Genomic DNA, 13,756 nt, shown 5'->3' with positions numbered 1-13,756 from the left:
TTCACTTTACAAGTTTGGAGCAGAGACAGACAGAGAGAGAGAGAGAGAGAGAGAGATGGCAGCAGCACAAGACAGCAGTGAATTTTGCGAAGCATTTCCAATGAACGGCGGAGATGGACCCAACAGCTACGCCAACAACTCCACTGTCCAGGTTCTTTTTTACTATTTTTATTTTTACTTTTATTGTAAGTGAAATAGATGGAGAGATGGGGTTGGTCAGTCCATAGTAAAAAAAATTTGTAGAAATTTAATGTGACTAGCCAAAGATTTAATCTTTTCGTAGAAAGTCTTAATCTTGGAATTCCATTCATGAAATATTTATATTTATATAAAAAAGAGTTCTACGATATTAAGACGGCGTTTATTTTATAGTGTGTATGAATGTGATGTTGAAGTTTATCTTATAAAGTGTAGAATTATTAGAGAGACAAGCAATACGGCCCACTTTCAACAAGATAGATATTGTCCTTAATTTGATAATTACCATCTGCATAATTAGTCAAGTGTGCAATTTTATCACCAAAAGTCTCGATATTAGTTGAAATGAGATTGAGATATCTAAACTCTTATTTGTTTCTTTCTCTAACTGATGTGGGATTTTTGACATAAAGTTGTTTCTATATTAAAGAAAATGTAGGAGGTTTGAAAAGGATTTGGATCCCATCCGGATCCAAATTGTGAGGATCCTAGGGATCCTCACATCAGTACATCGTACAGTCAGAAATTATTTGACTTTTCTTATTTAAGGGGGGTGTATTCAATTAGGATTTTGAGGGATTTTAATTCTTTTAATGAATCTAAGGGTATTCAATCAGGAATTTAAGTGATTCTCTGAAATTCAATGTGTATTCAATCAAGATTTTAAGATAGTTTATGAAAATCCTTAGAAATCCGGGTGTATTCAATTAGAATTTTAAAGAAGTTTATAACATTCCAGGTGTATTCAATTAGAATTTGATTTTAAAGAATTTGAGAAAGTTGAGGAATTAGAGGGAATTGGAGAGATTTCGTAGTGTATTTTGAGCATCCACAAATCTCACCTCCCCCCAAGAGATTTCGAGGGAATTGAATCAAAATTTTACATGGAATCTCTACAAATCAATTAAACTCCATAAAAATCCATGGATTTATAAATCCATTAAAATCTCTCAAATTCTCAATTGAATACACCCTCCTAAAATTAAACACAAATAATATGTGACGAAAACTATCTGTACATTTTGTTGGTTGTGTGAATTGCAGTCCAAACCGAAACTAATTTACTCCTACATCTACAAATCTATTTGTAATTAGTGACTGCTAATCAGATGGATTAGGGAAATTATGAATCCCTTAAAATAAAATTAACATGCTCAGTCTCTATTTGTAGGGAAAATATGTGGATTTTGCCAAACAACTTACAGTCAAGGAAATTGCAGAAAAGCTTGACATAGAAATTTTTCGATCTTCCAACACCTTTCGGATTGCGGATTTGGGTTGCTCCGTTGGGCCTAACACATTTTCTGTGGTTGAAACCATACTCGAGGCCGTGCAGCTCAAGTATCAATCTAATATGATGAATTCCCAATTCCCCGAATTTCAAGTTTTCTTCAATGATCACACTGCGAACGATTTTAACACGCTCTTCAAATCCCTCCCTCGCAACAGGCGATACTATGCAGCCGGCGTGCCTGGTTCTTTCCATGGTCGCATATTTCCTAACGCTTCAATTCATTTTTTCTACTCTTCTTTCACAGTTCATTGGCTTTCTAGAGTGCCAAAAGATGTAGCGGACAGATACAGTCCTGCTTGGAACAAAGGGAGAATCGAATACTCAAATTCAACCGATGAAGTAGTAAGGGCTTACGAAGCTCAACATGCTGAGGACATGGAGTGCTTTCTGAATGCCAGGGCACAAGAGATTGTGCGCGGAGGACTGATGGTACTCATCGTTCCAGGCCGCCCCAATGGTACCCCTCATTTGGCAAGTGCGACCTTCCAACTTTTAGGAGCTTGCCTAATGGAAATGGTTAGAAAGGTAATACTAGGTGAAAGAAATTTGAGAATTTTATGTCACGTATTTGAGTTCATGATTTTTCTTTGTTGAGTTGCGCTATATGTTGATGTTCTTCCTCAATGCAGGGTGTTATTCTGGAAGAGAGAGTAGATTCTTTCAATGTACCTATGTATTTCACGTCTGCTCAAGAACTGGAAGCCGTTGTAGAGCAAAACGGATGTTTTAGCATAGAGAGAATGGAACATTTGCCTCACATGAACGTAGATGACAGTGTCTTGGCAAACTTTGCATCTCATCTGAGGGCAATCTTGGAGGGACTCATCAAGCAGCATTTCGGAGAAGAAATCCTAGACGAGCTTTTCGACTTGTACAGTAAGAAGTTTGAAGAGCAACGGTTTATGATTGAGTCAGGGAGAACAATCCAGTTTTTTGTTGCGCTAAAACGCAAGGAAATTTGATTTGAATGTGCTGTTGTGAATGTTATAATTTATGAACCTATAGCTGTATTTTCTTTGCTCATTATTATGCTTGGCGTTTTATTATGACTACCGGACATTTTGCTTATTTAAATTTGTAGAACAAAAGTTTGTATCGAATCTTCACCTGCTATTTATTTTTCCGTCGACCATTATCATATATATAATAGTTTGATGTGTTGCATTTTAGTGTACCACATATGCTTAACCTCTCAAACAACATGGATCAAAACTAAGAATCAAAAAGTGAAAAGGGAAGTCACTTAGTACTAACGGTCTAGTGATATTCCTCTTCACTTATAAGTGAGAGGTCTTAGATTCAATTATTGCCAAATGCAAATTTGAACCACATTATTGCTAGTCCATTGTGAAGCTAAGCACACTCCATTCCCCTTAGAGTAGATAATATCGTTTATTAAAAAAATAAAAATAAATAGTGAAAAGAGAAATGTTTTACTCTAGAAAGAAAAGCAAGAGATAATATCGTTTATTAAAAAATATAAATAGTGAAAAAAGAAATATTCTACTCTAGAAAGAAAACCAAGATAAAATGGTAGAGTTCCAAATGATTCTGTAAAAAAAAATGGTTATGTTGTTAATTTGTTATGCTTGGCGTTTTATTATGACTACCTCACATTTTGCTTATTTAAATTTGTAGAACAAAAATTTGTATTGAATCTTCACTTGCTATTTATTTTTCCGTTGACCATTATCATATATATTAGTTTGATGTGTTGCATTTTAGTGTACCACATATGCGTAACCTCTCAATCAACATGGATTATTACTAAGAAACAAAAAGTGAAAGGAGAAGTTACTTAGTACTACGGTCTAATGGTATTTCTCTTCACTTGTAAGTGAGAGGTCTTAGGTTCGATTCTTGTTAAAGGCAAATTTGAATCACATTATTGCTAGCCTATAATGAAGCTAAGCCCATTCCCTCCTCCTTAGTGTAGATAATATCGTTTATTAAACAAATAAATAGTGAAAAGAGAAATGTTCACTCTAGAAAGAAAAGTAAGATAAAATGGTAGAGTGCACATTCCCTCCTCTTTAGTGTAGATAATATCGTTTATTAAACAAATAAATAGTGAAAAGAGAAATGTTCACTCTAGAAAGAAAAGTAAGATAAAATGGTAGAGTTCCAAATGATTGTGTCAAAAGAAAAAAAGAAGGTTATATTGTTAATTTGTTATAATATTTTGCCAAAAAAAAAAAAAAAAAACGACTCTAATCTAATTGTCGTTATAAAGTTCGAGTTCCACTAATGCATCGAAGATGTTAGAGTGCACTCATATACAAAATTATATTTTTCTCAATAAAATTTAAAAAATTTAGAATTACACTTTGTCACCTCTACTCTTATAACAGGTAAGTGGGCTCTTACTTTTTTTTTTTTTGGAACTTTAACGAAAAGCTTTCGGTACTGTTCACTTTAACGAAAAACCACATTTTTACACTAAAAAGTCAATCATGATACTATTCACTTTACCCTTTATTTTGTCCTTATCATTAAAACTCAAAGTTTTCAAACCCTTTTCATTAGTTTTCCTTTTTTTTTTTCCGACAAAACGTTCCTACCATGACATCCCCTCCTGGAAATGAGAATCTGCATGGGTTGGCTTCGAAAATTGCATGACCAATCCACCACCACCTCTCGCCATAAGCAACTGCAGTTGCTCAAGATTAGGTTTTGACTGCTCTTGACTTCGTTCAGCGAACATGACTCCCAGCTTTGGGACGCGAGATTCCATAGCCTTACACGAAGCGAGACGCGTCATACAACGAGGAAATGATTGAGAGAAATCAAACAATTGGCTGATACCAATGCTATAACCCAACCCCGCTTCTTTCTCAATTGCACAACAACTTGTGTTACAGAGAAGATCTCTATTACAACTATTATAAAATCAACAACGCTTTTCCTCCCTAATCTGCCTATTTATACAACATATACTATTAATATGATGCTGACACGTGGCATCCTAACAATTTCACTTTTGCACCCCAAGAAAAGTTTATGGTAACTTTTAACATTTAGATTGTCTAGTAGATCTCAAAAATACTTGCACAGAGTTACAACGGTTAGTTTCCTCAAATATCTTTGATTGACAAACATATACAGAGAGATATAATTTAGGTATCTGTTTGGGTTCATATAGAGAGAATTGATTTGCAACAAATAAAGCATTGGAGAAGATAAATTCAATTTATACAAAAAAAGAATGAGATAGTTGCATAAGTATTGAACGAAAAATTCGTGAACTAGTCATCGACTTTTTATGAAACTATCACATTCCGTTCAACTATGTGTTGGGTTGTGAAAGTAGCACTAAACTGCAACATGCTACACGAGACCGGCAAGTAATAATGGTGAATCCTTTCGTTCGAAAAAATTTGTTGTCTCACCGAGATATATCTCTAGTCGTATTGCAGATTATCTTCGTCCCTTTAGAACCAACAAAAATTGCAACTCATTAATACAAAATTTAAATAGATCGAGAGCAACTAACTGGTTATAACCCTTTCGTAAGGAAATCGAAATACCCCGACCCGAGTACTGAAAAAGAGCACATACAAAGTCTAGTTCTTATTTAATACGACAAAAGCATCTCTTGCCTATATCTAAACTCTGAAAAACTCAAATAAACTCAAATGAAATCAAGTCAGGTAAATGAGCATTTCTCCGTAGCCTTGAACCGTTCGAGTGAAAAAAAAAGAAAAAGAAATTGTTGACGGTCAAGTATCAGGTAAACAAAATCAGGGACTTCTCCCGAAAAAAAAACGTTTATTTGCACATACAAGTTATGCGTTCTCACATACTTAGGTGTCAACAATACTTGCTGAGAGAGTTGCAACCATTGTTTCCTCAAACATCTAAATTTTTTTATTAAAGAAAACATCTATATAGGATATATATATATATATATATATATATATATAGGTATAAAGTATTGGAGAAGATAAGTCAAGTGATACAAATTATTTTGATATAGTTTGATTAATTTAGCAAATTTCATACTTAAATTAGAAATAGAGTAAGAATTAATACGTGACATTTGAATTCTTGCCAAATTATTAGTAATTGGACATAAGTCCTTGTTGTTATATGTTGATTTAAGTTGGGATTCGTGTTTTGCACAAATTAAGTCTACAATAACAGAAATTCTTTACCGTTACGTGTGACACGAGTTTTGCTTGAGCTAAGAACGCACAATCCTCTTCCATAGCGCCCATTCAGATCAACCTCCCTGAGCGTCACCTTTGGATCAGCCTACCTGAGTATCCCCTTCGAACGACAAACGACGGACGAATAACGCTCCGCGCCGCCGATTCTTAAGTAACTCAGGTGGCAGCACAGTTTGTTGTAGGCAGCATCTTAACGCTCCGACGGACGAATAACGCTCCGACGGACGAATAACAGTCCATACAATTTGGCTTAGATTTGACAAGTTTGAGCAACAACATCCATGACGCACGCGATGACGACATATAAAAGTTTTCTAGACTTGTCGTGCCAACATTTTATTCCCTTTGACCAAATTTGACCACGTAATGGCTATATGCATGCTTAAATTTATGACCATTTTCAAATGTTCAGATGTAATATATGATTTTGTAAATTATTGTAGTTTAGTGATTGGTTGTTTTAATTTCGGGTAAATTTTGACGACTAAAGGTGATGCATGCATGTGCTCATTTTAGTCTATCAATGTCTTAATTAATTTTCATTAAAAAATTACACTTTTGTTCTTTCTTTTTACTGGTCAAAATTTTCCGAGTGGTATAAATAGGGGACTTGATCAGGAGAGGATCAACGATTGATCCACAAGATAAGACAGAGAGAGAGAGAGAAATGGCAGAATTGGTGGCGTATCCGATGAACGGTGGAGATAGCCTCTACAGCTACAGCAAAAACTCAGCATTTCAGGTGTGTTAATTGTTAAGTTTTCTTAGAAATCTGATATATATGTGAATTGGATTTTAGAGGAAGCTGAAAAGACAGAGAGAATGAGAGACAAAGTTTTCACAACTGCAACTCTGCAACACAACAGAGAGCAACGTTTCATTCATATTCATTCCTTCCTTTTACATCAGCCATCATAACCGTTCAATTACATGAGCCAATGTGATTTTGACACATGGCAGAACAGAGCATATGAGCCATTGAAAAGATACCTGATCTAAGATCATAAACTTGGCATATGAGCACAAGTTATCACAACATAAAACAGCTACTCAATAGAACAAAGATAAAATAGATAAGTAAATCATTTACTAACTTGAAATTAGTAAGCAATTTACTTTTCAACACTCCCTTCTAAATTGTTAACTGATTTCACACCCAGTAAACTTCTCAATTTGTTGAATCTGTCTTTGGGAAGAGCCTTGGTAAAGATGTCTGCAATTTGCTCTTCACTCTTGCAGTAAATCAGATCAATGGTACCTTCTTGAATTGCATCTCGAATAAAGTGAAACTTCCTGCCAATGTGCTTGGTTCTTTGATGAAACACAGGATTCTTGGACATAGCTATAGCTGAAGTGTTATCACAGAATAGTGATGTTGCTGCAGCTTGCTCTTCTCCAAAGTCCTTAAGCACAAACCTAAGCCAAATGGCCTGAGATGTTGCTTCAACTGCACTAACATACTCTGCTTCTGCAGTTGAAAGAGCTACACTGTGCTGCTTGACTGAAGCCCATGAGAATGCCCCACTTCCAAATGAAAAAGCATACCCGAGGTGCTTTTCATATCCTCCTCAGATCCACTCCAGTCACTATCGCAATATCCAATCAGCAAGACAGATTTTCCATTCAAATATTCAATTCCAAAGTCAATTGTTCCTTGAATGTACCTTAGGACTCGTTTAGCAGCTCCATAATGTTTCTTGGTAGGCTTGTGCATAAATCGTGCAAGTACACTAGCAGAGAACATAATATCTGGTCTAGTTGCTGTTAAATACAGAAGACTTCCAACTATTTTCCTATATTCACACTCATCTGCAGGTTCACTTCCATCTTCTCTTCTCAATTTATCAGTTGCAACCAATGGAGTGCTCACTGGTTTGCAATCTTTGAGCCCAAATTTATCCAAAAGTGTTAGAGCATATTTTTTCTAATGTATAAATATACTCCCTTCAGTTTGAGTTACCCCCATTCCAAGGAAGTGATGAAGTAAACCCAAATCTGACATCTCATATTTGCACATCATTTTAGCTTTGAATTCTTCCATCATTTCTGCATTGCTCCCTGTGTACACAATGTCATCAACATAGATTGACACGATCAAGATGCCAACACCTTCCTTGCTTCTCACATATAAAGTTGCTTCACTTGAGCTTTTGTGAAATCCACAGTGAATTAAATATGTATCAATTTCACTGTACCAGGCCCTTGGTGCCTGTTTTAGACCATAGAGAGCCTTTCTCAGTCTATAAACCTTGTCTTCTGCCCCTTTAATCACAAAACCATCAGGTTGATCAACATATACCTCATCCTCAAGAACACCATTCAGGAAGGCTGATTTAACATCTAATTGCCACAGTTTCCAACCTTTCTGTGCAGCTAGTGCAATGAGTGTTCTAATAGTATCTAACCTTGCCACTGGAGCAAAGGTTTCATTAAAATCAATCCCTGGTTTCTGTGTGTAACCTTTGGCTACAAGTCTTGCCTTGTGTTTTTGAATGGAGCCATCAAGATTCAACTTTGTTTTGTATATCCACTTCACACCCACAACAGGTTTACTACTAGGTCTGTCAACTAATTCCCATGTGGAATTCTTTTCAATCATCAATATTTCTTCTGTCATAGCCTTTTTCCAAGCATCATCTTTGACTGCCTCACTGAAATCTTCAGGTTCAATGATGCTCATGTTGCATTGAGCATATACTTCACTCAAACTCTTCCATTTCTGTGGAGTATGATCATAACTTTCAGAGATTGGAACTGGAGAATCAAGTGAACCAGGTTCTTGAGATGCTTGCAGGTCTCCAGTTGATTGTGATCTCAGAGGAGACTGCATTGACTGAGGTGAATCACTTGAGTCTGGATCACACTCAGATATCCTTGGACTTATTTCATCATTCCAAGGACTAGGAACTTGAACTGATTCATTTGTTTCCCAGTCCCATATTACTTTCTCATCGAAGATTACACTTCTTGATAGTTCAATCTTTTGAGTTCTCAAGTTGAAGATTCTATATCCTTTTTCACAGTTTCCATATCCAACAAATACTCCCTTCTCACCAGTTTGCTCCAGTTTGTGTCTTTTCTGTGAAGGAATGTGTATATAACACATGGAACCAAATATCTTCAAATGTTTGACACCCGGCTTCCTCCCACTAAATGCCTCAAATGGAGTTATGTTGTTCAGAGCACTTGTTGGACATCAGTTTTGCAGATACACAGCTGTGTTGACAGCTTCAGCCCAAAACTTAAAGGGAATCTTCGTTTCAATCATCATAGTTCTTGCCATTTCAATTATTGTCCTATTCTTTCTCTCTGCAACACCATTTTGTTGCGGAGAGTAGGCAACAGTCAATTGCCTTTCTAATCCCATATCTTCACAGAACTTTGAAAACTCTAGAGAGGTATATTCTCCACCCCTATCACTTCTGAGTTTCTTGATTTGATAACCACTCTGCAGCTGAACCATGGATTTAAACCTTTTGAAAATGTTGAAGACTTGAGACTTGTGTTGCAAGAAAAATATCCAACACATCCTAGTGTGGTCATCAATAAATGTGAGAAAGAATTTGTTGCCTCCTAGAGTAGTTATCTGCATTGGGCCGCATATATCAGAATGAATAAGTTCTAGAGGTTGTGATGTCCTCCAAACTTTTCCCTTGTCAAATGATTCCCTGTGACCCTTCCCTGTAGCACATCCAGAGCAAACATGCTCAGAGACTTGTAGTCTAGGTAGGCCCTGCACCATTTCCTTCTCTTGTAGAAGCATCAAACTAGAGTAGTTTAGATGTCCATATCTTCTATGCCACAACTGAGCTGATTCTTCAACAGTTGCTCTATTAGCCATATGAGGATTAACATATTCCAAACTTAATGGAAAGCATCTGTTTCTTTTCATGGGAACACTTGCAATTAGATCTTCCATCTGCCTATCTCCATAAATATCAACCATGTAATCACCAAACACAAGCCAATATCCATGTTCTACCATCTGCCCTACACTCAATAAGTTTTCATCCAAACCAGGTACAATCATAACTTCTTTAATATACCTAGTCACACCTTTCATCTCAATCACCAATGTGCCTTTGCCTATTGACTGCACTAAATCTCCAGTGCCCATTTTAACTCTACACCTCACATTCTTATCAACATCAATGAGCAAGGATTCATGAGAGGTCATATGATTGCTACATGCACTATCTACATACCATATATTCATACTTCTTCCAATAGTAGCAGAATGGCAGGCATAAAACATGGTTGCAGATTCTGTTACCTGATTCGCATAGTTTACAAGTTTTCCAGACTTGTTTGGTTGATCACAATCCTTGATGAAATGACCGAAACGATTGCATCCATGACATTTCGGCTTCCCTTTAAACCAGCACTCACCATAGTGCAGTTTATCACAATGCTTGCATTTTCCCTTAGACTGATCAGATTTTCCTCCTTGATCATATTTGCCACCTCGATTAGCAAGATTCTGAGGTTTAGGATCCCATTTCTTTCCCTTTGATTTCCAATCCTTCTTTGGTTTAGAATTACCAAACGAGAGATTTGGTTGGGTTCCTTTCGAATTCAGATTCAGAGTACTGAAAGCTCTTTCAATGGTACTTTCAGCATGCCTATCAAGGCGTTGTGCAAACCCTCTCAAAGCTGCAATCACCTCTTGTACCTCTATAGTTTCAATATCCTTAGTTTGTTCAATTACATAACAAACAGGATCAAATTCCTTAGTTAAGCTTATGAGTAATTTCTGAACTAATCGTTCTCTGGGTAAATCTTCCCCATAACCCTTCATCTGATTTACCAACTCGAGAAGACGAGTGAGATACACAGACAGAGTTTCATCATCCCTCATCCTTGTGTACTCAAAATCACGGCGTAGACCCTGCAACTTGATGGATCTCACTTGCTTATCACCATGAAATTCCTGATGTAGTATGTCCCAAGCACCCTTTGAGGTCTCTTCGTTTGAGATTCTGGGAAAGATGTCATCCGAGACAGCTCCTTGGATTATACCCAGTGCCTTAGCATCCTTCATTAGCTTGTCGCTCAGAGAAACTCTCTCCGACTCCGATGAGCCTTCATCTCCAATCTTCTTATCCTTCGATTCTGAAATTTCAAACCCCTTTTCAACTAAATCCCAGATTCCATGTGATTTGAAAATAGTTCTCATTCAGATCTTCCAAAATTCATAGTTGTCACCATTGAATATTGGAGCCCGAAGATCACTACCACCAGATCCAGCCATTTGAGACTTGAATCGACAAACTGAGTCGGAAATTTCACGTTGGATTTCCGAGCACAGCACTCACAGATCTTACGCCCCGATTCCAGATAGAACCTGAGCTCTGATACCATGTTAAGTTTTCTTAGAAATCTGATATATATGTGAATTGGATTTTAGAGGAAGCTGAAAAGACAGAGAGAATGAGAGACAAAGTTTTCACAACTGCAACTCTGCAACACAACAGAGAGCAACGTTTCATTCATATTCATTCCTTCCTTTTACATCAGCCATCATAACCGTTCAATTACATGAGCCAATGTGATTTTGACACATGGCAGAACAGAGCATATGAGCCATTGAAAAGATACCTGATCTAAGATCATAAACTTGGCATATGAGCACAAGTTATCACAACATAAAACAGCTACTCAATAGAACAAAGATAAAATAGATAAGTAAATCATTTACTAACTTGAAATTAGTAAGCAATTTACTTTTCAACATTAATTGTCACAGTGTTATGCCCTATATCTTTATCGAATGATACGTGTAATGTGTTATATTATTACCAGTGCATGCCATTAAATAGGGATATAAAATTCTGACTATTCAACTGGTGGGGATCGAAGTATTATCTTTTTTACTTTATCTTTGAAAGATAGAAAAACTTCAATGCATATCGTTTTCATAGAAACAAATTGTGCCACATTCTATGTCAATAATGTCATTGGGAAAGATAGTACTCACTTCAGGGACGGAGGCAGCAGAGGCACACTAGGGGCAGTTGCCCACCACTAAAGTTTTGTGCAGACGAAAAAAAAAAAAGACGCTTGCATAACTTGAATTTATCACATTAAGTAGTTTAGTTAAAATTTTCACATAATATGTATAATAAGCTTATTATTTGGAAAAATGTCTACAAGTTGGCTTAATGAAATTTGAGAAGAAAATAAAAGCAATGAAATTATAGAAGAATCATGATTTTTTTTCCTCAAGTCTAGAGGTTAAGGTTGCTGCGCTAAAGAAAATTTCTAGCTCTATTCCTGACTCACTTGATTGATGGATAATAGAATTTTAACGTACAAGATGCACTAGATTTAACAATAAAAAAATTTCGACGTACAAGATACACTAGAGGGCAGTATAATTTTCACTCACATAATGGAAGCTTGTTTCACGTTGACGAGGAGAAAATAACTCAAGCTTCTCTTCTTTTTCTTTTCTGTAGAGAAAAGCCATAGAAGCTGGCAAGGAACTGATCAAGGAAGCAATTTTCGAAAAGCTCGAAAACAAAATCATCTCTTCGACGAACGCCTTTCGAGTCACGGATTTAGGCTGCTCTGTCGGGCCTAACACATTCCACGCAGTGCAAAACATACTTGATGCTGTGGAGCAAAAGTGTCAAGGCCAAGGACACAATTCTCATCAGCTCCCTGAGTTCCAAGTTTTTTTCAACGATCACGCGTCCAACGATTTCAATGAGCTCTTCAAATCTATGCCTTCGGACAGGCGGTACTACGCAGCGGGCGTGCCGGGTTCTTTTTACTCTCGACTTTTCCCCAAGGACTTTCTTCACTTTGCTTATTCTTCATATTCCCTCCATTTTCTTTCGAAAGTCCCGGAAGAAGTGGTGGACGTGAACTCGCCGGCTTGGAACAAAGGGAGGATTCATTACTCGAAATCGGCAAACCACGTCGTTAAGGCGTATGAAGCTCAGTATGCCAAGGACATGGACTGCTTTCTGAGTGCTCGAGCACAAGAGATTGTAAGCGGCGGGTTGATGGCGTTTGTCGTCCCCGGCCGCCCCAATGGAATCCCTCATGCTGAAGTTTTCCTCAACAATGCGAAAGAACTCTTTGGATCCTGCCTCATGGACATGGCCAAGAAGGTACGAAATGATCAGCTCAGTGTATTTGCATCATAGAACTTAATGTAGAGCTTTCTATGTAATACGTTGCCTTAAGCGCTGTTTGGGATTGCTTCTAACAGAATTAAAAGCGCTTTCTGACATTCAAAAGCACTCGTAGTTGCATTTGACAAAAAAAAAAAAAAGTGTTTATGGCTCAGAGAAGCATTTCCTAGAGAAACGTCCACCAGATTCTTCAGGAAACACTTCCAAATGTTTTTTAAGGAAGCACTTAGATTTGTAATAAACATTTTAACGTGCTTATGATAAAAGTACTTCTGGCTTATGAGCACAAGCTCTTTCTAGAGAAGCGATTTGCCTTGTTATTTTAAACCGGTGACTAATTGACCTTGGTATTTTTGTTTCTCGAGTAGGGTATCATTTCTGAAGAGAAAGTGGACTCCTTTAACATACCACAATACATCGCCTCGCTCGAAGACGTGGAAGCGATTGTGAAAGCTAATGGATGTTTCAGCCCAGAAACAATGGAAATCTTGAGCGGGGAAAAACCACAGCCCAAGGCATTCGCCACCGGAGTGAGATCCGGGATGGAGGGAATGATTCGGAAGCATTTCGGGGAGGAGATTGATCTGGATCATCTTTTTGACTTGTTCCGCAAGAAACTCGAAGAATCCTCCTCCGTCCTCGAATCGAAGAAATTTGTTAGCTTGTTTGTTGTACTCAAACGCAGATCAGCGACTGAGTAACAACAAACAATGCAACTAGTCGTTTGAAGATTTGAAGCTCCTCTGAAAGAATTTTAATTTGTAGCTTGAATTAGGAAGATCGTGAATAAAGAATGTACTTGTATTAGTACGTCAATGCAATTTTAAGATTAAACACCACACGAGTGTTTAATCACGAAAGAAAAATAAAATGATTTTTTTTTTTTCCGACTCAACTTTTCCCACATTTTCTCACCAGCCAAACAGATTTTCAGAGCGGAAGAAAAACCAACT

The 13,756-nt window shown here is 37.1% G+C and overlaps 2 protein-coding genes and 1 long non-coding RNA gene across 3 annotated transcripts; 2 read left to right on the top strand and 1 right to left on the bottom strand.

The window, feature by feature from the left end:
- LOC126626752 (loganic acid O-methyltransferase-like) lies at window positions 1-2,598 on the top strand. Its single transcript, XM_050296148.1, has 3 exons — window positions 1-151; window positions 1,370-2,017; window positions 2,122-2,598. Exons 1-3 carry the CDS (start codon window positions 56-58, stop codon window positions 2,452-2,454), a joined length of 1,077 nt encoding a protein of 358 aa, XP_050152105.1. The 5' UTR covers window positions 1-55; the 3' UTR covers window positions 2,455-2,598.
- A 1,945-nt stretch (window positions 2,599-4,543) lies between these two features.
- LOC126626861 (uncharacterized) lies at window positions 4,544-5,921 on the bottom strand. Its single transcript, XR_007624792.1, has 2 exons — window positions 5,647-5,921; window positions 4,544-4,921 (listed from the first exon to the last, which is right to left on the bottom strand). It is a non-coding gene; the product is annotated as an uncharacterized LOC126626861 (long non-coding RNA).
- A 325-nt stretch (window positions 5,922-6,246) lies between these two features.
- Window positions 6,247-13,693, top strand: LOC126626684 (loganic acid O-methyltransferase-like). The gene is made up of 3 exons (XM_050296064.1): window positions 6,247-6,403; window positions 12,120-12,779; window positions 13,172-13,693. The coding sequence occupies exons 1-3, from the start codon at window positions 6,329-6,331 to the stop codon at window positions 13,502-13,504; spliced, it is 1,068 nt and encodes a 355-aa protein (XP_050152021.1). The 5' UTR covers window positions 6,247-6,328; the 3' UTR covers window positions 13,505-13,693.
- The last annotated feature ends 63 nt before the right edge of the window (window positions 13,694-13,756 follow it).

Source organism: Malus sylvestris, chromosome 6 (genome assembly GCF_916048215.2).
Source record: "Malus sylvestris chromosome 6, drMalSylv7.2, whole genome shotgun sequence".
Lineage (NCBI taxonomy): Eukaryota > Viridiplantae > Streptophyta > Magnoliopsida > Rosales > Rosaceae > Malus > Malus sylvestris.
This window is presented reverse-complemented; position numbering and strand designations above follow the sequence as displayed.